Source organism: Harmonia axyridis, chromosome 4 (assembly GCF_914767665.1).
Source record: "Harmonia axyridis chromosome 4, icHarAxyr1.1, whole genome shotgun sequence".
Taxonomy (NCBI): Eukaryota; Metazoa; Arthropoda; class Insecta; order Coleoptera; family Coccinellidae; genus Harmonia; species Harmonia axyridis.
In genome coordinates, this window is record NC_059504.1 from 26,851,459 (window position 1) to 26,878,130 (window position 26,672).

Sequence of the window (26,672 nt, forward strand, 5' to 3'; positions counted from 1 at the left end):
ATTCACAAGATTCGTCTTAAATGGTTACAGAGGGAATATTAATATAAAATAATTACAGTTAGTTCCAAATTGTCTTTATTATTATCCAACAGAAATAAATCACATTATTCAATTTTTGTAAAGAATGTATAAATTTTTGTTTATGAAGGAATATTTTGGTTTTGGAAAATTATTTGCAATCATGTGTATTACTTTTTTTGTATTATTTCATGTGGGGATAAATAAAGCATATTATTATTGTTATAATCAATTGCGAACATATTCATCATCTATGCAAAAGACTCAATCGGGCTATTTATATGATGAGGGTGTTATCTCGACGGGTAAATAAGCAACTTTTGAGATCCATTTATTTTGCGAATTTTGATTCTATACTCAGGTACGCAAGCGCGGATCCACGGGGGGGGAACTGGGGGAACGTTCCCCCCCCCCCAAATGACCCAGGCACCTCTTAAATTTTGCCGTCCCTCCTAGAATTTGACATACTTAGGCTCAAATAATTACAATATCAGCAAAAATTTCACCTTCAATACATTTTGGGAAGATCCATATCTATGAACGGCAAAAAAAATGACGTCCCAAAATGGCGAAAGTGTCTGGGGTCCACATTTTCAGTATTTTGAGTATCTAAAAGTTCCCCCCCCAAAAGTGGGGCCTGGATCCGCGCCTGCAGGTACGGAATCGTGATTTGAGGTAGTGGTTCCGATTGCAAAAGTCGGCTTTAAGATCTATGATTGGTCTAAAATATAGAGAATCATGCAGAGGGGCTTCCGACAGAATAGAATTCTTACTTTCTTTGGATTGTTTGTTTTGGAGTGCGTTCTTTCTGTGAAAACAAGTCCCCATTATTTTGAGGATCTCAAAAATATTAATAACACAAGACGTACCATTCCCTTTCACTTTCCGATACATAAAATTACATTAACTGATAAAACTTCCAAGTATATGTGTATTAAATTTTATAATAATCTACCCAAAAATGTACTAGACATAATTGGTATTAGGAAATTCAGGAAAAATCTCACAGACTTGATTATTAATATAGAATCTTATTCTATTTCAGAATTTTTGAGTTATTGTGATATAGATTCTAGGATGTAGTTTGAATTTTTTTTTCTGTTATTGACGGTTTTCCATTTCTTTGTATATTTGTGTACAGGATTCAGGGAATAAAGCTATTGCTATTGACTTTGCGGTAATAACTCCTTATAGTACTATAAATAAACAGTAACCAAAATATTGATAGTAAGGCATTATCACCTTGAAATTTTCGTATCGCAAATTTTTGGGCGGTTGGATAACCATTCGTAAAAGTTGATATCTGATTCCGTGAGAAAGAACATGAAGACAAAAAAACAATGCAAACTATATTTTAAATTTTTTTTTGCAACTTCTCATACACTGTATCTTCGAAAAACTGATGATGAAGGTGAAAGCGTTTTATGGTAGATAATTCAACGATTAAGTAATTTTAAAATAATTCAAATCATCTATGTAAATCCCGAGGTAAATCCTTATCTCACATTTTATGGCTTTATATTGATGTTAATGAGGAGTTGACGTGGTTTGGATCCATATAATACTGTGTCTTACACTTTCATTAAAGTTCAGATGTTCGTCATATCCTATTATTTAGGAATTATGGAAGAGAATTGATTCCTCAAAAATTTCTGGAAACCAATTTTCGAAATAACTGTTTGTTCGCACATATTAATCACATTCGTTTTCAACATTTGATCTATCGAAAGAGTGAGTATTTTAAGTCGGTAAGTAATTTAAGCATTGATAATATGTAGTATATTATGTAACGAGCGAAAATGTAGGTCATATCTCACGCAGATGAGTTCCACTCGTCGAATAATATACTATTATCTATGCTTAAATTACTTACCGACTTAAATCCATTTATTATAAAAATATAATTTATTCGTTCATGAACAACATACAGCAATATCGACAAAGTTAATTCCCATGAAAAAAGCATTATCATAGTCATAAATATCCAGATTGACGCTGAAAGACACTTGCACTCATTAGGGCTTGCTATCGCCAAATGTATTTCCTAATTGATTGATATCCATAGTAATTTAATTTGATTTTGAGAACACCATGTCGAAACGATACCGGTGCATGGCTATTAGATCCATACCACCTCTATTCGATTTGGAGTTACAGAATAGGGCTAATATTGAATAAGCTTAACCCATTATTGTCCACGGTACCCATTTGGGTACACCAAATTATTGCGACTATGTAGACATCTATCATTAAATAGCCCAAATTTATTATTCTGTACAGTGCATCCCATTTTGGGTGAGACTGCCAGGTTTCTCGCTTGTTATTTAAGATAGAGCCTTGCGGTTTTCACGTTCCTGTCCTACTTTTTCGTGAAACTGAAGTTGGTCTAATCAGATTTTGCATAACTGTTTCCGTTCAAAAGATACAGGGCGATTTTGGAAATTGATACTTTTCGGACCCCTCCTTTATCTCCGAAGTTATTAGGAATAATGCTGAGGTAAAAACTACATCTGATTCAGAATTCTGCGTAGAATCCAGTGGCGTACTCAATTTTTTTTCTCGGGGTATGGTTTTGAAGATTCAATACAAACCTATATTTTTTTTGATGGAACACCCTATATATCATTACTTCGTTGAATTCGATATTTTTTCCCTTGAAAATGATATATGATACTATATAGGTAGGATGGTCAGAAATGTTAAAAAAATACTAAAACATCAAATAATGATGATTTTTTGTTAATGAGCAATGGATTTTCCATATAAAAAAAGGATCAATTGGATAATTTTCATCTAAAACATTGCTGCCACCTGACAAACTAAGGCTAAAAGGTTAGCAGAACTTTAATTTCGCTTTACTTTGCCCCCCCCCCCTCAAAAAAACTGGCTTCCTCTTGGCCACCCCTGTTTTTGAAAGCTGGCGTCGCCACTGCTGTTACATTAGGTGAGTGGACAATATCATGAATAGTGCCTATAGTTTTTGCATAATAATTATATTTCGCATGATGAATGATTTATCACACGTTTATTTGCTTTATTTTTTTTTTATATTGTTGCAAACTTATCTGTACTTAATTGGATACAGTCGGTTATGTCAATGTTGGACATTAGTTTTTTATATTCAGTTCGAATTTTCAAAAATGTCATTAAAAATCATTCCTACGTCCTCATTTTATGAAAAAAAAACGCCAGATTAGCGGATGCGGTAGATGGGTTTGGAGACATCTGATCCACTGAGTCTGAAATCGATATCTTTATATTTCCACTTGAAGTGGATCATCAAACTGACGAGGAGGAATTTGATGATGATGATGACTTGATGGAAGCTACTCTGCCAATAGATGTTCCTGGAGAATTGGAAATGAATACATTCGTACAGGAAGATAAAAATGACTTCTAATATGAGTGGGATGATGATGATACCATAACGTTGTCTAATTTAGAGAAGAAATCTGGGAAAAGACAGAGAAAAGCATTACCAAAGTGGTGTCAAACATCTGTAAATATGAATATTGAGAGCACTAATGGATCTGTATTTCCGATTGAGTAAGGTTCGTGACGAATTGTCTGGATTGAATGCCTTGCAAATTTTCGAAAAATTATTCAACGACGAAGTGGTGGTGTATATTGTACACCAAACTAATATTCACGCAATCTCCGAGAACAATAATAAATTCAACGTCACTCATGATGAAATGAAGATTTAAGATTTTTATCGGATTCCTTCTCTTCACTTGCTACCAGAAAATTACCTTGTGAACAACATCTCAATTGGAATTCGGATGAAGATGTAGGTATTCCATTCATATAAAATAATATAGGTAATCAGAAATAGATTCACAGCATTGAAACTGTAAATTTATTTGGCTGATAATTCGAAGCTGGATAAGAACGACAAAATGTACAAAGTTCGACCATTGATGAATATCCTCAACAAAAAATTTCAACATTTGGAATTTTGCATGAAAACTTGTCCATTGATAAAGCAATGATGAAATACTTTGGGCATCACCCTGCGAAACAATTCATCAAAGTAGTTTTCTCAGGAACTAAGTCCCACTATGTCTCTCAAAAGATACTATTTTAAAAATATCTATTATATTCATTTCCGTTTTGGATAATTTGCTTTCCATAGAAGTCCGCTGCCTGTTCTTCTTACATGCCTTTTTCGCTCACTTTCACTTTGGTTCTTGCCAACTCAACAAATTTAGGCCCGGTGCACACATCCGACTTTTGCAGTTACGACACCGTTGCTGTGTCGTACTTGCGGCCTGTGGTACAAAGAATCAAATGGGAGCATGCACACTACCCGCCGTGCAGTTGCGACGTCGTAACTGCCAGCATACGGTCGTTTTTTGGTAGCATGTCCCTCTAGGCCGCAACTGTGCCGCAGTCGTACATGCGATCTCTCAGTACTCTATTCCAAATTGGCCTGCGCACACATACGACGTTTGTCGTGAGTTCGCACAATGGCCGAGAGGGAATTGGATATTGAGCTCTTCTTTGAAGTGAATTGATCCGGCTCCGCAACCATGACGGTGTCGTATGTAGTGTGCATTGAATAGGTACGACACCGCAACGGGTGTCGTAACTGCAATAGTCGGATGTGTGCACCGGGCCTTAACCTTTCTTCAATTCTTCCAATTGCTAGATGCACTCGGCATATATTATTAAGTATGTTACAAATTTCTGCCCATTTTTTTTGTGCATTTTGTGAATTTATCCTTTTAAAGATCCGCGTAATTTTTCAAAAACTCACACAATTTTTTTGACTATCATTTATTCGAATTCATCTTTCCATTTGTTGGGACATGTTTAAATATTGGTGAACAATTTCACGTCGAATTTTTTTTCAATTTGAATTGACGGAACATAAATTGATGACATTTCATCTCATCTGCGAAATTTTACAATGGTGCCGGCTTTTGGGAGTAAACGTTTTTGAACAGGTTAATGACGGTCATCAAGAATAGATTTTGGAAAACCGCTCGCGCTTTAACCATTCGTTCGTGAAACATGTACGTCAAAAAGATCACTTGTCAAGCATAGGGTTCCTGGTTAGTATTTTTGCCTGTATCGAAGACAAACTGTAAAATATGGCGTATTTCACCCTTTGCTAGTGTTAAGATGTCTAAAAATATGTTGAATGCACTCGTTAATTTTTGAATGGAATGAGATTCGACCAAATTGAAAATAATTTATTTCGTGGCGGCGCCGCAATGTCATACCTTTCATTTCGATCTTTTTTCCTTTGATTTTGACAGGATACATCAATTAAAACCCGATCCTAGCCAATTAAAAGCTTAAACTAATATTCTCAAAATTGGCAAAACAAAAGGCTAATCAGTCCATACACCAGGTTTTTAGACATCTTAGCTAGTGTTCATATTTGACGCGCGCTCAAAACCAACTGAGTCAACTGATCACAAAACTGTCACAAAAGATAAGTACAGCCAACTATTGGAAAAATAATGTATTACTTATTGCTACACCTTATATAAATATTTCAATTTTTTGTTATTAGAGAAATCATACTAGCACTAGGTTGATTATACCAAAAAGTATCGATAGACTGGTTTCGTTTTTTTCTGAGCTCATCAGTATAGAATAACTCAACCAATGATGACGAACGTATTGAATGCAGGAAACCTGGTCTGAATCTTTGATGTTCCAAAATCTTTTTCATTCATCTTTATAATGATTTGAGATATTTTAAGAGGTGAACCATATTGTGAAGTAAGGAGTGTTTTTCATTCCATTTTGGTTTATTATAAGCAATAACGATTCTTGGAAGTTTTTTAAACCTTATCTCAAAATATGATTAGAATTTTGTATTTTTGTGCATATCTAATAGAAGATTTGACCGTTCAATAAAGTTAGAATATTTGCTATTTTCAATAAGACCTTTAAAGAATTACATTTACCGAATGCTATTCAAAATTCTCACATATTCTTTTGGGAACAAATAACACAAATTTGTTACAAAAACAATATGGTGAAACATTTCTGTAATAAAGATATGAAAAATTTGGATGTGTAACTTGTATTATTATAGTATAGGAATGATATAAAAAGAAAACTATATTCTCGAGTTCAAATGATATATAATTTATTTGGTTCAAATTCTCAGTGGACAATAATAATTCCAATTACATCCCATTAGATAATGAAGATTCAATATCATAAGTGTTATCACATAATTATTTATTCCTCAAAAATATTATTATTCTCTAAAAACTAGAAACCTCTAGGTACACTGTGATCAATTATACATTATAATAAGTGTGTTGGATGAGATAAAGGGTTAGAGGATTTATTTCGTTTTTTCATGTAATATTTCACATATTGGTGAAGTTATGTGAATATCGTGAATTTTTTTTTCTGTTTTCTCATCGATAATATTATATGTTTTTTCCATCGCAAACACTTCATGAGCAGCTGATTTGAATTCCTTCCAAGCGAATTCAACATCTTCCTTTTCAGTCAACCTACTGCATATAGCAAATCGTATGCAGTATTTGTGGTTATGGTTACCTGCAATACAATATATCGACTTCTTTTCTCCTACAATTTTTAATAGCCTCTGAGTTAAAGCATCTATTCCTTTCAGTCTGAAGCAGACCAGTCCCATACTGGAAGAGCACACTTCAAATCTGCTATCACTACAAACAAGATCCTCAAAATACTTGGCTAAAGAGATCTGGTGTCTGATATGTTTCTGGATACCTTCAACTCCATACATTCTGAGGACAAACCATAGTTTTAAGGCTCTGAATCTTCTCCCGAGAGCTATTTGCCAGTGTCTGTATTCTGGGGCCAAACCTTTGTGTTGATCCTTCAAGTACAGTCTTTCGACGTTGAAAGCTTCCACTAGATATTTTGCATTTTTAACCCACATTGCCGAGCAATCGAAGTTTACCAACATCCACTTATGGGGATTGAAGTTGAAGGAGTCGGCATATTCAACACCTTTATTCAAATGCCTGTATTCGGGACAAGCAAAAGCAGCACCTGCATAGGCAGCATCAACGTGAAGCCATAAACCTTCTTTCTGACATATTGGGCCGAATTTTTCCAAGTTATCGAATGCGCAGGTTGGGGTAGTGCCAAGGTTTGCAACGACATAACACGGTATAAGACCTTTTTCCTTGTCTTTCCGAATGGCTTCCAATAGGACACTCCCACGAAGAATACCGTGTTCGTCTGCTGGGAGTAGTCTCATTGGCATCGAACCTAGGAGACCGGATTTCTCAACTGAAGAATTTGACTGGTCCGAGGAGTATGCTACAAGTTTTCCCTTGATTTCTGCATCGGTTAGAGGACAGTTTTGGGCCTTCAACTCTGCAACTTTTTTTTCTTTGGCAGCAAGTAGTCCGATGAAAGTGACTTCACTAGCCGATCCCTAAAAATATAACTAATTATTTATTTATTTATGAGGATTTTCGAAGGAAATATTTATATTAGATGCTAGACTCACCTGTATAACACCTCCGCCTGGACCATCGGAACAATTTAGAAATTCTTCTGGGAGTCCTAGAAGTTTTCCGAGCCAGTTCATCATCACCACTTCCAGTTCAGTATATGCTGGACTAGCAATCTGGAATTAGAAATTACGTGAAATAAGTATTCAACTCATCAAGGGGGATTCATATTGAACTTTGTTCGGATGAATAAACGAAATAAAGTGATTTCATCCAGGTGGTTTACACTTGGTTAAATGTAATTTTTATGACTACCTGAATAGAAATGGAAATACAAATGCCGAATATATACGATAGGTAAACAGCTTTTGAATTTCATCGGTATCGTAAAAGTGGAACAGTATCAAGAATATTTCATTATTGCTATTATCAAATATAATAAATAGGTATGCATGATTGAGTAGACATTGAAAACAAAACAGATCGAAACCCGCACGCACTGTTAAGGCTGGTTTGCATAATGGCTATTATTTTAGTCAGGTGGCGAGTAATTTAGTGAATGAAATGTTCTCTTCTGTCCAAAAATCGTTCGCACTTTGCTTTAGTACAGTTCACAAGTGACTAGTGTTTTAGAATATGAACCGCATACAACGAAATAAAATAAATAAAGTGATTAAGCTAATCGTATTGCCTCTTTCAGAAGAGGTGGATGACAAAATTTGTGTGATTGATAAAAAGGAAGAATGGGTACGAAATTGGATCGAAAGGAGAAATAAAATAGGAGCTACTCTGCGTTTTCTGAAGGAATCAGTATTGGGAGATCGCAAAGAGTACTTCGATAGTTTGAGAATGTCCGAAAGTTGTGTGAATGTCATGTTAATGAAAATAGAGCCTCAAATTCAGCATTTTTACGCTGAATTTGGGACTCTATTTTCATTAACATAAAATTCACACAACCTTAAAAGGTTATATTTATACCCTTCTAAGAAGGGCCATTCCTGCAATTACTAAATTACCAGTAGTTCTATACTTTCTTGCTACTGAATGCAGTTTAAGTACACTCAGAAGAGCCAATATATTTCTCATCCCAAAATTGAATAGAGTTGGTAGAGGGGTTGAGTGATACTTTATTTGAAAGGTCTTGGAAGCCTCTTTACGAAGATGTATGAAAAACGTAATTTTGATAAACCGTTTTCGCCAAACATCATTCTTTGAGCTCAAATGAGCCACCTTGAATATTCTGATTATTTTTACAATGTACAAATCCATTTTTATTGAGCCTATTTAACAAAGTTAAAAAATTGAATTGAAATTTTTTTTCTAGAGTTATAAGCAAATTCTCTAAAACTATAAATAAACAAATCAAAACATTTCCTCATTTCGCGTGTTTATCTGGTTATAATACCTCTCTTCGATTATTTGATATATTATAAATCAATCTGTTGATTTATTACTTTGCCAATTTGTTTAAAATTTAAAAAATAATTATGGTGTACACATTGCAAGAACGTGCAGAGCTGGTAAGCTTGTATTACCAAAATCAAAATCGTCCCGAACGGTTGCAAGGATATTTAATCAAAATTATCCTGAACGTAGCGTTCGCCATAAGTACGTAATGAATTTGATTTCAAAATTTGTTTCAAAATTTGTTGGGACGGGTTCAGTTATGGATAAAAAACGGCACCCATTGGAATTGTGATTTATGAAAAAGGAGCTGTGGTATTGAGACATGTCCAACTGCTGAACACGCAATCTGTACAACAACTTTCTGCAGCTTACATTATTAGCCAATCCAACGTTTTCAGAATATGACACAAACACAAGTTGCATCCGTACAAAATTAAATTAATTCATGAATTGAATGATGATGATTTGGATCAAAGGTGAGAGTTTTGCGAAATTATGGCCGAGCGTATCAAAAATAACCCAAATTTCTTGCACGTTTGCCTTTCTGGCGAATGAACTTTTTCACATAATGGAGAGGTTTACCGGCATAACTGTAGATTTTGGAATGATACGAATCCTTATGTGGGATGTAGGGTAGGAATATTGGCAGACCACCTAATTGGACCTCTGTTTATTTCTGCTAATTTTAATGTCGAAATTTATCTGGAAACGCTGAAGAATGCGATTGATCCGTTAATTGAAGAATAATTCGAAAACGATCCTCTACTACTTGAACGACAATTGCTTTTCCAACAAGATGGAGCTCCACCTCACTACGCCGCACTAGTTTGCCAATACCGAGGCCAATATCTCAATTTGCAATACCCTGATGGTTGGATTGGAATAAAAAGTGAGAGCATGATAAAACAATTCAATTTTTTAAGGATGTGATTTTTTTTGGATTGTTGTAAAGAGGGCTTGATAAAAATGGGCTTGTACCGGGGTTTTCATCATAATTTGACCCCACCTTCAACCTTGTTACTAAAAGAGGTACAAAAAAATGTTTTCCACAAAAGTTTCACGAAATCGACTAGTGTGATTTCACAAAATGAAATATATACAGAGTGGGCAACATATTGATTGCAACCTCTTTTTTTCAAATGGGACACCCTGTATATTCTTCTATATTTGACTAGCTCTTTTTCCCCTGATTTCGAATATATAACAAATGTTTCGTCTATCTCTCTTATTCCGAGTACCACAAGTTTCAAATTTTAAAAAGCACCTAGCCTGCTCACTAATCAGTTTTCAAGTGGTAGGCTGCGATAATTCAAAATGCCCTTTTTTGAGTTATCTCGTTGGCAACGATATGACATACGTTTTTCACTATAAATTGGAATTCAATGATTTGGATGCAACTCTATATATTCTCTCCTTGTAGCTTTCTTATTTTTATTGTTCTTCACATAAAGTGAAAATATTTCAAATTTTTCCGCTTTTGTGTAGTCCATATTCGATGAATATTTCCATTCAATGACAAACGTATGTCATATATCGTTGACAATGAGATAACTCAAAACAGGGCATTTTGAATTATCGCAGCCTTCCACTTGAAAAATGTACTTAGCTTGCCAGGTGGTTCTTAAAATTTGAAACTCTGTGGTACTCAGAATAAGAAAGATAGACCAAATATATGTTATATATTCGAAATCAAGGGAAAAAGAGCTAGTCAAATATAGAAAAATATACAGTGTTCCATTTGAAAAAATGAAGTTGCAATCAATATGTTGCCCACTCTGTATATATTTCATTTTTTGAAATCATTCTAAAAAACACTAGTCGATTTCGTGAAACTTTTGTAGAAAACATTTTTTTGTACTTTTTTCAGTAACAAAGTTGAAGGGGGGGTCAAATTATGGTGAAAAACCCGGTACATTGTAAAATAACCAAAATATTCAAGGTGGACCATTTGAGCTAAAAACTGGTTTTTGGTGAAAACGGTTCGTCAAAATTACGTTTTTCTTACACCGTTGTGAAGAGGCTTCCGAGAACTTTCAAATGAAGTATCTCTGAACCCCTCTCCCCTATTTAATTTAAAGGGGTTCAAGCGTCCCCTCTTCGGTGGTTGTTCAAGCCTCAAATATACGTCAAAAGATGCTCCCCAAACAAAATCATACGACGTGCTTCAGAAAATTTTTTTCCATCACTATGGGATAAGAACTCCAATCCAAGTATGAGGATTGTTTGATTTGTTTCTTTTTATAATACGGGGAATATTCCACAAACATTCGTATTCTACATATTTGGAAACAAATTTTGATTTTGTTTCTTTGCTCCAGCGAAATGACATTCTTGCGGCAACTAATTTGACATGTTCGCACTTGTTTAGTCGGTAAATCATTGAGCACGGACACATGATGAGAGGTTCTACTAATACTCGCCCGTTGAAAATCATAGAACAAAATGGATCGACTTAACTAAACTACTTGCTAAACTACTCGACTAAATTTTCATTGTTCAAACACGATTAGTTACTAAATTAAGCTTAAATACTAGCCTAATGCGAACAGAATAGATAGAAAGATGGAACTGCAGAGTGATGTGAGCCTTGATTATGGGACCTTGATCTTTAGCACGATAACACTTGGGAGAACCAGGATTGATATAATGCAGAAGGCTTTCATAACCAGAATTTTCAATAGAGTTAATAAATTCCAGGCCTTTCAGCCTGTTTTCACCTGACGTTTCGTTCGCCTCCAATTGCGGTATAGGCATTTTCAAAGGTTTCTTGGTAGAAAATTCTAACTCAACACTGGATTTCCAGTATCGATTTAAAAAATGTGACTGTCTCTTAGCTTTGTTGAACTAAAGCTGAAACGTAAAGCAGTGTGGAGAATGTTGCAGAATGATTAGACCCTCACCAGATGTGCATTATCCGGTAGCTATAGCCTAGAGACTACCAATAACTAGACGATTTTGCTTTATGCTTGTACAACATTTACGAACGGCGTCTAAACCCTACATGGGTCACAATTTGGTGTACATTCTTCTAATTTGGCGTAATTGGGCCGTATTTTTTTAAGAGCGAGGAGCCGCAGTACGTTCGAATGTTTTTGTTGCCTATCTTTAACAATAAGGAATAAAAATAGGAATTATTTATTTTCAACAGAAAGAGGCTACAACGCACAAAATTTGTAAGTCAATAATTCAAACCTCGGGTGTACCCTACTTCTGTTTATCTATACGGCTCCCGATATCTGACCGATTCTCCCTTATGTTGAGCCTGCTACATGCACGAATGCAAGTCGGTCAACCTGGCATGTCAAGCAAAGTCGGCTAAGAAGTCTGTTGCTCGGTGCATCTCTACATGTACCAACTTACTCGGCGACTTCTACATCGACTTCGATACTTCTTGTTACTTATTGTTACAGATGTTGCATTAAATGTGAGATCAAAATCCAAAAAATGGTAACGGTGAAGCAAATATTGGTTTCAGAATAGGGGTAAGTATACACATTTATTAGAAGAATTTCGACTGGAACCCCGCAATTAGCTGAACTATCTCAGAATGGATGTCGGCACTTATGAGGAATTACTATGTTGCATTATAATGTTCATTGAAAAAAGACTTCACGAAAGATTAACTGCTACTCTTCGATTTCTGAAAGGAATTTCCAAGACATGAAGTAGATCTTGATACATCGTTGAAAAATCTCATTTTCATAGTCAGAAGTCAACAAAACACTGTTTATTTCCTGCCAGTCTGTACGCAATCGGTTTTGTTCGAATTCCTTCAGCCAAACTTCTAGCCCTACTCAAGCTGGAACCTTGCACTTTCATGCAAGTCTCTCAATTTAGTCTGTTCAAACCAAGTTGGACGACTCGCATGAGTACATGTAGCATGTACATTTCATACCATTCATACCATGTTCCAATACTGCACTAGCTCCGATTGGGCAGGCTCGTGACAGTACAATTCATTTGAGAACAATTTCAATTGAAAAAAAAATCTACAAAAACTTTCATCGTAATTCTACATGATATTATATCCTGCAAAAACCGCCCCTCTGGAACTGATCATTGATTGTTGAAAAATCCCAAATAAAATCTAACCCCGTTCCTTACCCAGCTGAGTCCAATGCATCCAAATCCAGCACTCAACATCTCCCCCACAATTGCTGGAAATGAGTTTGCGGTTGGATAGAAAGCGTGAAAATTGGGAGAATGCCAATGCGTTAGACCTGGCATAATTATTCTGTCTACGTCCTTCAGGACATCTTGCCACGGTTCTCCTTCCTGTGGCGCTTCGTCTGGAATGAGATCTTTCAGGTATCCAGGTTCCACATTAGGCAAAACAGGACTGAAAATTAGGAAATTCGTGGTTAAAATAAAATAAAATTTGAACAGCTCAATGAATGTTAATGTCCATTGAATCTTCTCTTTATAATATGAAGAATATCATCCACTTTCAGGAAGGGATACCACGGAGGTCAAACTATCAATATGCTTCTTATAGGTAGGTACTCTAAACTAATCGGAATACAGAGTACAATCCCGAATTAAATATCTTGAATTTCATTTCGATCTATTATGGTTAATGAAATCTTAAGTTACTTTGTAACTTCATGGAATTATCTCTAAATAAAAATCCGAGAAAAGCAGTGAAACGGCGTTAAGAGCTTTTGAACTCTTATTCATTAACCAACTGAAAATGCAATAATTGCATTCGGGAATTCAAGAAAAAAAATTTTCAAAACTCATTTATCGAAAACCACTGTTGATACAATTCAATTCAAATAATTGGTAGACCACATTGAATTGTAGTAATGAAAAATTTTTCATATTCAAAATTTGAAAAATTTATGAAAAATTTTCAATTTTATCAAGGAACTGTGATAATATTTTCCATTCATTCATTGGGAATCGGACAAGGAAAATGAGAAGAGCATACACTTCTTAACGAAGTATGCTATAATAAAAACAGAACTATAGTTTTATAATTGGAAAAAATAGTAGGTAATATACTACTATTTTTTCCAATTATAAAACTATAGTGCTGTTTTTATTAAAGCATACTTCGTTATTAATAGTGATAATATTTTCCATTCATTCATTGGGAATCGGACAAGGAAAATGAGAAGAGCATACACTTCTTAACGAAGTATGCTATAATAAAAACAACTATAGTTTTATAATTGGAAAAAATAGTAGGTAATATACTACTATTTTTTCCAATTATAAAACTATAGTGCTGTTTTTATTAAAGCATACTTCGTTAAGAAGTGTATGTTCTTCTCATTTTCCTTGTTCGATTCCCAATGAATAAATGGAAAATATTATCACAGTTCCTTGATAAAATTGAAAATTTTTCATATGGTGATAATACAAAGTTTCATTAATTCTAGCATCAAGGTATTGCATACTTCAAACGATGAGAAAATAATCTAACAGAACGATTTCTTCAAAAAATTTACTCCAATCCTATTATTATTGCACCAATATAATAAATGAATATTAACCAAGTACAGAATTTTTTGAAGTACAAATTATAAATATATGTTAAATTTTGTATTTAAGAATTCATGCGGATCGCGTTTTCAATCTTGGAAGATGAATTTTTGTTACGAATTTCATGCAAATAAAATAAAATAAAGTGGAAGATCAGTTTTTTTAGTCACCGTTTGAAATCTACATATTCCGAAATTTGAATTGTGAATTTTATCATTCAAATTGTCAGTGTGAGGTATATATTTTACAATATCTGAAATGAAAAATTACTTATATTGAATCAGATTTTTAGTCATAGTAAAAAGTATGGCTTTGATTCAGTATCGATTAAAATTCTTTTAAAATTTTCCAGTTTGCATTTCAGAATGTGCTTAATCTAAAAATCAAGAAAAAATCTACCTGCAAGCAGTATGAAGGTTTTCTCAGCAAAGATGAAAGAAGGAAAAAATCCATATCTCGGAAATTCCAACAATGAAGATTGAAATTGAAATTGAAAACATGTAGGAACTTATAAGAGGATAATGAAATTTTCGGGATGAAAGAAATTTTGTTCGTTTTTCGGTTTCAAACCTTGATGATCGATATCCATCATTAGGTTTTTTTATATACAGTATATTCAAAATTCAGTATCAAGATTTCAGCGGCATATTTTTCAGGTCAAAATGGGACTTTTTTCCATAAATACGTTACCAAACAACAGAGCATTGAAGTTTCAAGATTTTCTTAGTTTTTTCTTCATTGCTCTGTTTGAGTTTTTGAGATATTAAGATCAAATTTGAAATATAGGTTGTTTGGGCTTCTTATTTCTAGTTAATACACTAGGGGAATTAATCAAAGGATCAAAATAAAATTTGAAATTTTTTGCGATTTTTCAAATGGCTGTATTTTCGATAACAATGGTCTTATGTCAATTTGAAAAAAAACTTTTCGGAGCATGATGAAAAAATTTTCAAGCATCGTGTACTGCCTCGTGTACTGCTCAACCCTAATGAATACAGTACCTAAAATTTCTGCAAAATTTTTTCAGTTTTCATTTTTGGCATACAGACTTGGAAATTTTTAACCACAATATGGATGAGATAACTTGTTCATTCAGCTTCAATATCCTTTATCCTTTTTTCAAAATTTCGATGCGAGAGCTCTCAGAAATATCCAATTTTGAATTGAAAAGGACCTTTTTGTCTTTAACCATCAATAGCTCACCAATCAATGATTGCCCAGAAAATGTTTGAAATCTTGAATGAATTCACTATAAGAAGTAGTAATCGGATTTTCGGAAAAAAATTCTTTTCGTTCTCTACATTAATATGAAAAGTTGATAAAAAAGGGCTTTTGGAGGCTTTTTGGATAATCAAGCGCTGAATTGAAAATATCGAAAAAACCATCAATGTTGAGTATGGGTTTTACAATTCAATATCACCTCAAAAATCCCACAGAATTTCAATTCAATCCATGTAGCAGTTTTCCTGTTTCAATCGATCGAATTTTCAAAAAATTATTTCAGCGAGAAGTGCTCGCGTCGAAATTTTGGAAAAAGGATATTGAAGCTGAATGAACAAGTTATCTCATCCATATAGTGGTTATGTTGGAAAAAAAATTCCAAGTCTGTATGCCAAAAATGAAAACTGAAAAAATTTCGCAGAAATTTTAAATACTGTGTTCATTAAGGTTGAGCGGTGCACGTTGTTTGAAAAATTGTTTTATCGTGAGATCTCTAGACTATAAACTTCAAGCTTCAAAAACCTTTTTTTCAAATAGGGATACCACCATTGTTATCGAAAATACAGCCATTTGAAAAATAGTTATTTATTATACAAGGGAAAAAAGTATTAGATTTTAGCTCGAGGTTATGTTGTCTCCCGACGCGAAGCGGAGGGAGACAAAAAACCGAGAGCTAAAATCTAATATTTTTCCCGTGTATAATACACTATTTTTTTCTGTGACAGGAAAAACGACAATTTAATAGTGAAAGAACACAGGGCCCCCGCAACCGCGCGTTCAACGCGTGCACCGCACGCGGGCGCCACTCTTAAGGGGCGCCAAAATCTCTTATAGACCGCATGAAAATCCGAAAGACCAAAGGTTTTTGAAATTTTTTTTGTTTATTTTTCCAACAATTTTTAACGTTCAAAGACATCTTTTACACATCCAAACAAGTTCCCGAACGTCACAATCCCTATAAAATAACCTCGGCCACAGATTGCAATTATACGATTCTTTTCGAGTAAACAAATCATAAATAATCATCCCTTTGTCGGTACGGGATTTCTTTATGGACCACCTTGCACCGGACGGCGGGCACCATTTCTTCGATCATCACTAAAACGCATATGGTACACATAAACAATCATAAATACCGAAGCGATAGCTTTTAGCCAGGGGAATTACTGAAACTTTCGCCACCATCTGTAGGAAAAATACTACATGTTACAGAGAATTTCTGAAACTACCAAAATCTGCTTGCTATGCTATAACAGCAGAAACCTATCCAAAGAATAGTTATTTTGTTTCGAAATGTTTAGGGGTTGAGGTCAAGACGCAAAAAATTAAAATACTCAGATAATTGGAATGATTTGTATTTTGTGTAATTGTGGTTTATTTTACTGTTTCTTGTTGTGATTAAATTAAATTTTATGAAATGGTAAGTACCTAACCTAACCTAACCTAACCCAACCTATCCACATACAGTATTAGCATTTCTATTAGTCTATAAAATTCGATATTTTTTTTTCTGTTTAAAATGGTGCACATCCTAAATTAGCCCATACCTATATACTATAATATTATTTTTATTTGCTTCAAATAGGGAAGTATTGTTTGTAATCGTGAAAAAATTGAATCGACTTTGATATTTTGAATTTGTTACCTGGGGCCACCATCATATTATACTTAATTTTTTTTTTTAATATGCACCCTGGAGCTGTATTATTTATTTGATGTTCGTAGCCGTTTGACATTCTAAAAAAATTATATTTCACCTTTGCCAAAAATTAATTATTATAACAGGAACAGGATATGTGCTTCAGATCGGTCTTAACTTATTATTATTATTAATATTAACTCCGTTTAGGTTTAAAGGCTCGGATTTAAGGTTTAAATTCATAAAAATGAAAACATACGGGTTATTCTCATAAGGAATGGCGCAAAGTAAATCATGGGTGAATGTCCTTACCAATTTTGGATCAAGTTCTTCTTAAATTCTAGGAGCCATACAAGAGAAAACGACCTTCTGGTGCAAAATTTCGAGAGCAAAAAAAAGCTAGACTTCAACAAAGGGAGAAGATGGCTGGGAGTATGGAATAATATTTAATAATTATTAATAATAATATTAATATTTTAATATAATATTATGAATAATTCAAAGAGGAATAAAGCTCAGGTTTTGAAAACTCTGCAGTTTCATTACAAAATTAAAATAAAATGCGGTTTTGATCGAATGCTTGAATGAAATAATGAAACATTTAAAAAAGGTATTATGCAACAACTGACAGCATAAAGTTCTTAAGGCATTCAATAAAGGTTGCTAATAGTTTTTTTAACCCTTCTACAAATAAATTCCTAACAAAAACTGAAACATTTTTTGCCGATTATCCTGCGACGTTTTTTTCCACTTCCCCCCTTTTTGGGGCGCCAAAATATTTTCGGCACGCGGGCGTTGATGACCCTTGCGGGGGCCCTGAAAGAACATATTATTACAATATATTAAAGTCAGAGTGTTATCGATATGAATTTTGAATTTTTAAACTAGTAAGCTGCAAATAGACCTGCGTTGCTAAGGGAAACTTCAAAGTAATCAAATATCTGTCAATTTAATTTTGTGATTTATTTCAAAAATTACGAACTCAGTAATAATTGTTTAGTGGTTATTTTGTCGAATAATATAAAGTTGAAAAATGTCTGATTCCGAGTTTTCTCTAACTCCACTGGAGTTGATAGAAGCAGCGCAAGTAGCGTCACGAAAATTATTGCCAGCTAAATCGCGGAAAATTTACGAAACCGCGTATTCAAGATTTATGGAATGGAAAATGAAAAAGACATGCAGTTCTTTCTCGGAGATAGTGTTATTGGCTTATTTTTCGGAATTGGCACAACAACAAAAGCCATCAATAGTGTGATCGAATTATTATTATTCCTTTATCTATATGTAGATAAATATATATCCGGGAAAAAAGTACTCACTTTTTTCCCCGGAAAAAAAATGAGTACTTTTTTCCCCGGGAAAAAAGTGAGTACTTTTTTCCCGGATATATATATCTACATATAGATAAAGGAAGATATTTGATTTCAGAATATTTTATTGAACATAAGTTACATTTCCTTTATATCCAAAGTACAATTATTAAATGTGCATTGCGTAAAAGACATGTTCCTTGAACTATTCGGTACAACAGACGAATTTCCTTGTGTTGAAATAATATTTTTCTCTGACATGGACACAACTGCTGTTGATGTACCTGGTCGCAAATCGGGAGTTATTTCAGAACTGCCACACGTTCTGAACACTTTATTAGCAATTTCTGTTCTGTGTGCCACCGATTCATCAACATACCCTTCAGCGACCGTTGATGATTTCCAACCGCCATGTTTCTTTAGTGTCATCAAGTCTCCCCCAGATTCAACTAAAAGTGTAGCAGACGATCTTCGAAATGAATGACCTGTATATGAGTAAGCATTTTCAAGTTGAAGAAAATTAGCTACTGTTTCAGGTACCTTATAAAACTGATTTTTACCCACAACCTGATTGATACATTTTCCATTGCGATATGCATAAAACAGGCGGCGATCTTTTGCTGCTGCTGGACGAAGGGCTAGGTACATTCGGTAATACTTGATATATTCTTCAGTAACTACGAATCTTCTGTTTACATCATTCTTTGTTTGCTTCAGTTTCACAATTAATAACTTTCCCGAATCTTCAATATCATCCAATGTTACCTGGCTGATTTCACAAATTCGACAAGCACCTGCAATCCCAAATACAACAACAACCTTGGCCATTAAATAAACTTCATCGGGTGCATTATTTAAAAAATCACTAATTTGCGTACTCGTAAAGATCGCAGCTTTCTTGGGCGTGTATCCTTTCCCATTTTGTTTCAGAAATGTAATTAGTTTGAAATATTTTGAAATGTCTACATTATTATTGGATCGTAACAAACTTTTAATCATTGAATAATTCGACCACACTGTTGATGGCTTTTGTTGTTGTGCCAGTTCCGAAAAATAAGCCAATAACACTGTCTCCGAGAAAGAACTGCATTTCTTTTTCATTTTCCATTCCATAAATCTAGAATACGCGGTTTCGTAAATTTTCCGCGATTTAGCTGGCAATAATTTTCGTGACGCTACTTGCGCTGCTTCTATCAACTCCGGTGGAGTCAGAGAAAACTCGGAATCAGACATTTTTAACTTTAAATTATTCAACAAGATAACTACTAAACAATTATTACCGAGTTCGCAATTTTTGAATCAAATCACAAAATTAAATTGACAGATATTTGATTACTTTGAAATTTTCCTTAGCAACGCTGGTCTAATTGCAGCTTACTAGTTTAAAAATTCTTACTGTGATGCATTGTAATAATATGTTCTTTCACTATTAAATTGTCGTTTTTTCTGTCACAGAAAAAAATAGTGTATTATACACGGGAAAAATATTAGATTTTAGCTCTCGGTTTTTTGTCTCCCGACGCGAACCTCGAGCTAAAATCTAATACTTGTTTCCCTTGTATAATAAATAACTATTTTTTGACCTGAAAAAAATGCTCCTGAAATCTTTATACTGAATTCTGAATCAATCTGTAAAATTGTTTATGAAAAAATGAAAATTCACCCAACTCTTTCGCTACTGAAAACATTAAACCAAGAACTCACCGGTCCCTAATGGTCTCGAAATAATCGGCTATATAATCCACGGCAGCCTTCCCGAAATTCCTAAATTCCTCGATATCCATGTCTGGATAGATTCACTTTCAATACCCCGAAATGAATTTGCAGGTTCACTTTCACACCAACGCGTTGAAACTTCTAAACATCGACGAGATGATGTGTTGCTTCGATAACTACACAAACGCACAGTACTTATTGTTGGCGTGGGGCAGGTGGACAAGACGTTTCGGTAAACATTAGATTGACAGTCGGTCCACGCGATCTTTTTATACGGAACCTCTCCTTTCTCCGCCCTTCGTCTGTGCGAAAATATTCCGGGATCACAATTATCTCCGGATCGAAATTGGAATTGGATAGGGACAAAAAAAATGCGACAACCAACCGAGCGTTAAGTTTCTTCCTCAGATGGACCAGAAAGTATCCTTGGTAGGAATTGCTTCCTCAGTATGAACTTGAATGTTCACGAAGGAGAACGGAATAGTTATCTATGGGAAGACGCGCTTAGAGGGCTTATATTATCGTACAGGGTGTCCCACTGAAAGCATCTGAAGAACTTTAAGACTTAGAGAAAAATATCTTCAAGAACTTCCGATCTTTTTTTCTTCGAAATAATAAAATATCAGGATCACAAATATCTTGATTCGTTCTCGAGTTGCTGGGTGTTTCTGAAAAAAGACTTTCAAATATTTCTCCTAATCTTGGTGTCTGTTCGGGATATTCGAAAAATTCTAAAACGTTTTTTTTTTCAGTAATTTCTATGGTTTACGAGATTGCACTGCAGGGCTGAGCATAGCTATTAAACGATTGTCTTGCAGGAGCATAGTTCTACAGTTGAGGAGTTCAGGAAAATACTTGTATATATATATAAATAATGTTGTTATTAGGTAATGAAACGAAACGAATAGAAAGGTTTATTTATGAATTTTTATGAAATATTCAATTGCGGATAAAACAAAACATTGGAAATAATTTATATAGATTATTCATGTACAAAGTCTAATTTACATATAATTATATGTATTTGAAAAACTAATCAGTTTTGTTTACAATTTCTTTATTATTCTTATTTTTCGAAAGCCTGTTCAGGTTGTCCTGAATTCGATGATCATAGGAAGCATCTCGAGAACCATAATATTTAAAGAAAAATTCTTCAAGGACCACCGCTCTCTTTTTTCGAAATAATAAGATAACACTAAAAAGATCATATTAAATATATTATTGATTCGTTCTTGAGTTACAGAGCTTTTCTGAAAAATGACTTATTTAAAAATTTTGTATTATCTTGGCTTCTGCTCTAGGAAATTCTTAGTTTTTTCAGTAAATACTCAGGTTGTTCTAAGCGCTCGCATCCGGGCAGTCTGTACAAATCCACGAAAGTGGACAAAAAATGTTTCCTTTTAATAATTCCATCCGTGAAAACCTCAATCTCAATATATACAATTTTTTTATTTTCAGGTATTCATCGCGTTTCGCAGGCTTGCCAGCATCCGTCGGACATCAGTCGGACCCTGCAGGACCTTTCATCATTAGAAATTTAAGGGAATGAAAGTCAAAATGCAGGACAATTACTTTTATTAAGATTCGTAAAAATTCAGCTTATAATATCTTTTCCAAATCATTGAAGTAGTTTCAAGCTCTAGATAATAACTTCCGGTCGATATGACGGAGTCTGGATTTGCATGTATGAGAATTTCAACATTTTTGTCCGAAGTAATATCATCTATTGCTATTTCTTTCTGAGCAGTGAAAGGAGAATTGGCCTCAGTGTAGATATTGTACAATCGATACCCGGTGCAGAAGTCTTTCAGTTCAATACTGGATTCTGAGAAGAGCTCTGAAGACCTATAGAGCAGTTTGAGGATGTTCAGAACTGTCCTTGTTGCTGTGGATCAAAAATAGTTAGTGTGACAATAGGTTATACATTTTATCAGTTTCATGAAACTGTGTAAAAATGAATATTTTTGGACAGTTGTTTTACATGATTATGTAATATAGTAAAGGAATATTTCTGCAGTGAAAGTTCTGGCTTTTTCAAAAGAATATATATGTGTAATGCACTAAACTGACTTTTCTTTGATATTATGGAAGTTTCATTCCATTTCATTCTATGCTCTTCGTTCAAGGCATGTTGTACTAGTTTGGATTGAAAAGCCCATCGACTACTGAACGATAACAATTTTTGGTAGATTTTTTCGCAGTGTTAGATTAGAGGAGAGGAGAAAGATCATCCGACCACGCATGCACCTCAACCTCAACATCTATTGTGTATCCCGCGCTGTTTACCAGTACGGCAATAGTGTCTCAATGAACTCAATCATCTTTCTGAGGGCTGCATTCATCACTTGTTCCGAGCCAAGGTGTTGTAGTCTTTTCCAGTGAACAGCTTCACATTCGCACAGCAAGTGCTTGGCTGTCTCAGTGGCTTCTTGACAGAAAATGTGTTTCAGATGCTATTCCCATGTTTGTCAGAAGATACCTCACAGGTAAGTGCGCCTGTCATTTTCCTCGGTTCCTGTTTTATGAGTTATAGAACTTTTTTAGTCCAGCTTGTCTAGTAGGAGAGAAGTCACTTAGCCAGTTTTTGACCATTGATTGTCTGCCATAATGCAAGCTTCCTGTTTTGTTCCCATTTCTCAATTGACATCCCTTGATGCCTAGCGGGTAGGTCACAAAATGGCTATGGCTCAGTGAAGGGGATTAACCCTCATTTCCTAGCCGGTCGGTCTGTTGATTCTTTGAAGGGTATCTCGGAGTGGCCAGGCATTCAAATAAGATCGACCTGTTTTTTTTCCGAGTACATTTTTTACTTCATCTTTGCAGGGTATGGCTATGATGATGCCAGTTCCAAAAGAACAAGACATTTTTCAATAGCTTGTTGAAAGTCTTCTAACAATCCTTGAAGTGCATAGAATGACCTTCTTTTGCGTGTCCACGGTGATATCAACTATGGTGGCTTTGTTTTTCTTCTTGTCAAAAACGTCAGGCCTGTTGTGAGCGTATGGTCCCAGTATACCTTTACAGCATCATACTGCTGAATTTCTTTTGGTAAGTATTCGTGTATATTCTTGTGCGTTTTTAATAATCCATATTTCAAGGCGATGGCCTGGTGAAAAACTTCCGCCAAGGCAATGTGCCGATCGGTATACCGATCGTACTCTGGCAGTATGCCTGAGAGCATACGTTATTTATTTCTGGTCAGATTTTACCCCGTTATGTCTTTCTGGTACGATCTGGTGGGGACCACTTGGTCCTAGATTGCCATCAGCCTGTCCTCCGTTTCCGGAAAGAGGTATCCAGCTTCCAGATATGCAAGGAATCTTTGTTTATCTCCACTTTTCTTTTTTATGGTTGTTGGATATCATCCATGCAGTCCTTCGGTATGCCATTCTTCGGATAGTTCCTCATCAGTAGGAGGTCCAGCTGGATGATGTTCGGATGTCAGATTTAACGCTGTGATGTTTTATCTCCCTTCGATAGAGTAAAATAGTAATGTTTGGATGTAACTGGTTAAGACTTTTTGGAATACTCTCGCTAAAAATATGTGTGTTGAGCTGAAGGAGTTCCACCAATAATCATGAATTCTTTCCGGGCCCGGTACAGACCAGTTATTCGTCTTCTTAAAACCTTTTTTATGTTTTCTTCCTTGATGGTACCTGCTTGATTCCTCTTCTGCCTCCTTTATCCAGAACTCACCATCATCATGCCCGCCAGCCTCACTCCATATTTCCTTCTACGTTGTTTACATGCTTTCCTTGATGGGTACCTTTCTTCAGATGATGTTGCCGTTGTTCATTCTAGTTTGCGATTGAATTGTTTTGGGTTTTTATGAAGAAGCTAGTTAAAGCTATTATTGTATATTTTTAACCCGATTTTCTTATGCCTTCGCACTCTGATTTCGGGTGTTGCATTCTACTGTTAGTCGGTCATTAATTTGTCTCTTCCTGATGTTGGATGTCGATGCTATGCAGTACTCGTTTGATTACCTTCCTGGATGGTGAAATGGTATAAAGGTAAGTATGAGGTGTTCCTTTATTTTTTTGCAGTCGGTTCCAGTCTATCCATGGTGGTTCCTTTTCAATTCTTGTCTTTGGTCTTCTTGTTTTACATCCTATGCTATTTTCTTCACATACCGTTATGGCCCGAAGTACACATAATCCACGATGTCTTCGAAGGTCGAGTTGTTGTTGACATGCATTTGTATAACTTCATTCGTTCTTTCCACGGTCCCTTATCTCATCCGAGATCCCTTAGGTCTTGGTCTTTCTTGAGGGAAGATTTTCGTGTGAAACAGCTAATTTCTAATGAAGGTTTTTTTGGTGTTATTCATTTGAAGATTTGGTTGATCTGTATACCCTGATTAATATCCTCAAGATCTGTCTTGTCATCAACCGGTGTTGGTGTATGAGTTTTGCAGCTTTGTTTAATGTTCTTTTTTTATGTATTCATTTTTTTAACTTTGGGTAGGATATTTTGCCTGGATCGATCTCTTTCCAAGAAGTGCGATATGCTCTTCCTCTTATCTGTTGAAGATCTTCTGCTATAGAATTAACTCTCATTAAAAGGATGTTCTCCTTCTCGGTTTAGCGAGTTCTTCCATCTCTCCGTAGAAGTTCAACGAGATGGAGTTCTATTCTGTCCAAGCTGACGCCTCGTCTTAGGTAATATTCTTGGTGGATTTGGAATTGGGCTCACGGTGCCATCTCGGAGGACTACGCCGCTCTCTTCGCAGCTTACCCCACCGGACGCTTCCTTCAGACGGATCCAAAGAGGGTCAGCCCGATGCCTTCAACCACCCTGACATATACTTCTTGTGATAGGAGCAACATTTCATGTGTTCCCAGGTTGTTGACTTATGGAACTGAGTTATACCGATGACCAGTATTCTGATACCTCAGACCCTCCAGAGAAAACCGCATTATTTTTTGCAGTGTTAGAATATCATAATTTGACTTTCATTACAGAAATTTCGATAACAGGAAAAATAATAGTTTTTCCCACTAGAGCTTCGAAACTATTAGTTTCCACACGCATTGACGTTTAGAAAGTAGTACTTTTCCAAATACGTACGGATAAAAGGCCCTGCTATTCACTTTCCGCACTCATATACATGCAGAAAGTGAATAGCAAGGGTTTCTTCCGCACGAAAATATTAAAGAGTCGCATCAATTATAAAATTTCGACATGTGTCTATGCGCAAATCATAAAATTCAAACGTTTCTCTATGCGGCTGAGCGCATAATTTCTTATAACGTCAATCGGTATCAAAACGGAAACTTTCCGTGTTTCATTTACGCTGGTAGGAAAAATATTGTTCCTAACTCATGTGGAAAGTGCCTCTTTCGCACTCGACATCTTGACTGAACTCCGCTAACTGCAGACTCTTGCGGAAAAGTATCACTTTCCACCCTTGTTAGGAAAATAAGTATTTTTATTCGAAAAAAAATTAATATGGAAGACTCTTACTATACGAAATTTTACTCACGTAGGTATTTTCTCCAAAAAGCTAGAAACTGTTCATCGGCGCAGGTGATGAACATCTCCCTCAGTGACTTGAAGTAGAGGTTGTTCTTAGCCGGTATATTTATGTGGATTGTTTTAGGACAAATGAGAGGTATATCCGAGCTATTCTCTCTACAAGAACAAGTTTGAGAATTGAACCCACGCGGTAAAGATACGTTGATGACTTCGTGGTTCGGTTTAGACATCTTTGGTATGGTCCTTATCTCGAAACACCAATCTCCATGTTGTCCCACCATGAACATTTTAAATGTTTTGATAGCTAGCATTTGACAACAGATTATGGGTTCGAACACGAACCCTTCTTCTGGGTTTGTGATTGTAAACTGGTACTCTTTGGAAAATATCCTCTTGGGAACTTTACCTGACAACACAAAAAAGTTGAAAAAAAAAAAGAAAATTGCAGTTTTGTTATGAATCAGAAAACTCATTTTCAACTTGAAACTCTACCTGACATTACAAAAAAGTTGAAAAATAAAAGAAAATTGTAGTTTTGTTATGAATCAGAAAACTCATTTTCAACTCGAAACTTTACCTGACAACACAAAAAAGTTGAAAAATAAAAGAAAATTGTAGTTTTGTTATGAATGAGAAAATTCATTTTCAACCATGGAAAATCCAGAAAATGCATTTTCGGAAGTAGTATATCAAAGGGATAATTGAATAATTAACAAGGAGATGCCCATATCACAATATGCAATCGGTTATAGGTTATTAACACAAAAAAGGCCTGAGCCATAATCCTTTTCTGAAATGTAAAACCAAATCTCAATAGAAAAAATTCTACGCAATATGAACAACATTCATTTCCATGATCATAACCTAGTCACAATTGAAAAAAATGATGTGGAGATAAGCCTCAGAAGATACTGAAATAATTTAGGTAAATGAATATCAACCTGTTGGATTTATCAATTGTTCTTTGCCAACAAA

At 35.0% G+C, this 26,672-nt stretch overlaps 2 protein-coding genes across 2 annotated transcripts in view; both read right to left on the reverse strand.

The window, feature by feature from the left end:
* Positions 1–6,105: 6,105 nt before the first annotated feature.
* On the reverse strand, positions 6,106–20,542 carry LOC123677411 (aromatic-L-amino-acid decarboxylase-like). Its single transcript, XM_045613909.1, has 4 exons — positions 20,208–20,542; positions 12,951–13,185; positions 7,496–7,615; positions 6,106–7,420 (listed from the first exon to the last, which is right to left on the reverse strand). Exons 1-4 carry the CDS (start codon positions 20,285–20,287, stop codon positions 6,332–6,334), a joined length of 1,524 nt encoding a protein of 507 aa, XP_045469865.1. The 5' UTR covers positions 20,288–20,542; the 3' UTR covers positions 6,106–6,331.
* A 1,235-nt stretch (positions 20,543–21,777) lies between these two features.
* Positions 21,778–26,672, reverse strand: part of LOC123678100 (cilia- and flagella-associated protein 47-like) — a 31,777-nt gene continuing 26,882 nt past the window's right edge. The window contains exons 13-14 of the mRNA XM_045614903.1: positions 25,705–26,103; positions 21,778–22,104 (exon numbers count right to left, since the gene is read on the reverse strand). Of these exons, the coding sequence (XP_045470859.1) occupies positions 21,797–22,104; positions 25,705–26,103 (707 nt within the window). The 3' untranslated portion in view covers positions 21,778–21,796. The remainder of the gene's footprint in view (positions 22,105–25,704; positions 26,104–26,672) is intronic.

What these genes read in the sequence shown, in the direction of transcription:
- LOC123677411 (XM_045613909.1), bottom strand. Translation starts at nt 20,287, where the DNA reads ATGGATATCGAGGAATTTAGGAATTTCGGGAAGGCTGCCGTGGATTAT. An exon ending in TTCGAGACCATTAGGGACCG is followed by an intron (nt 13,186 to 20,207) that starts GTGAGTTCTTGG and finishes CCTAATTTTCAG; the next exon opens with TCCTGTTTTGCCTAATGTGG. An exon ending in CAGGCGGAGGTGTTATACAG is followed by an intron (nt 7,421 to 7,495) that starts GTGAGTCTAGCA and finishes TTATATTTTTAG; the next exon opens with GGATCGGCTAGTGAAGTCAC.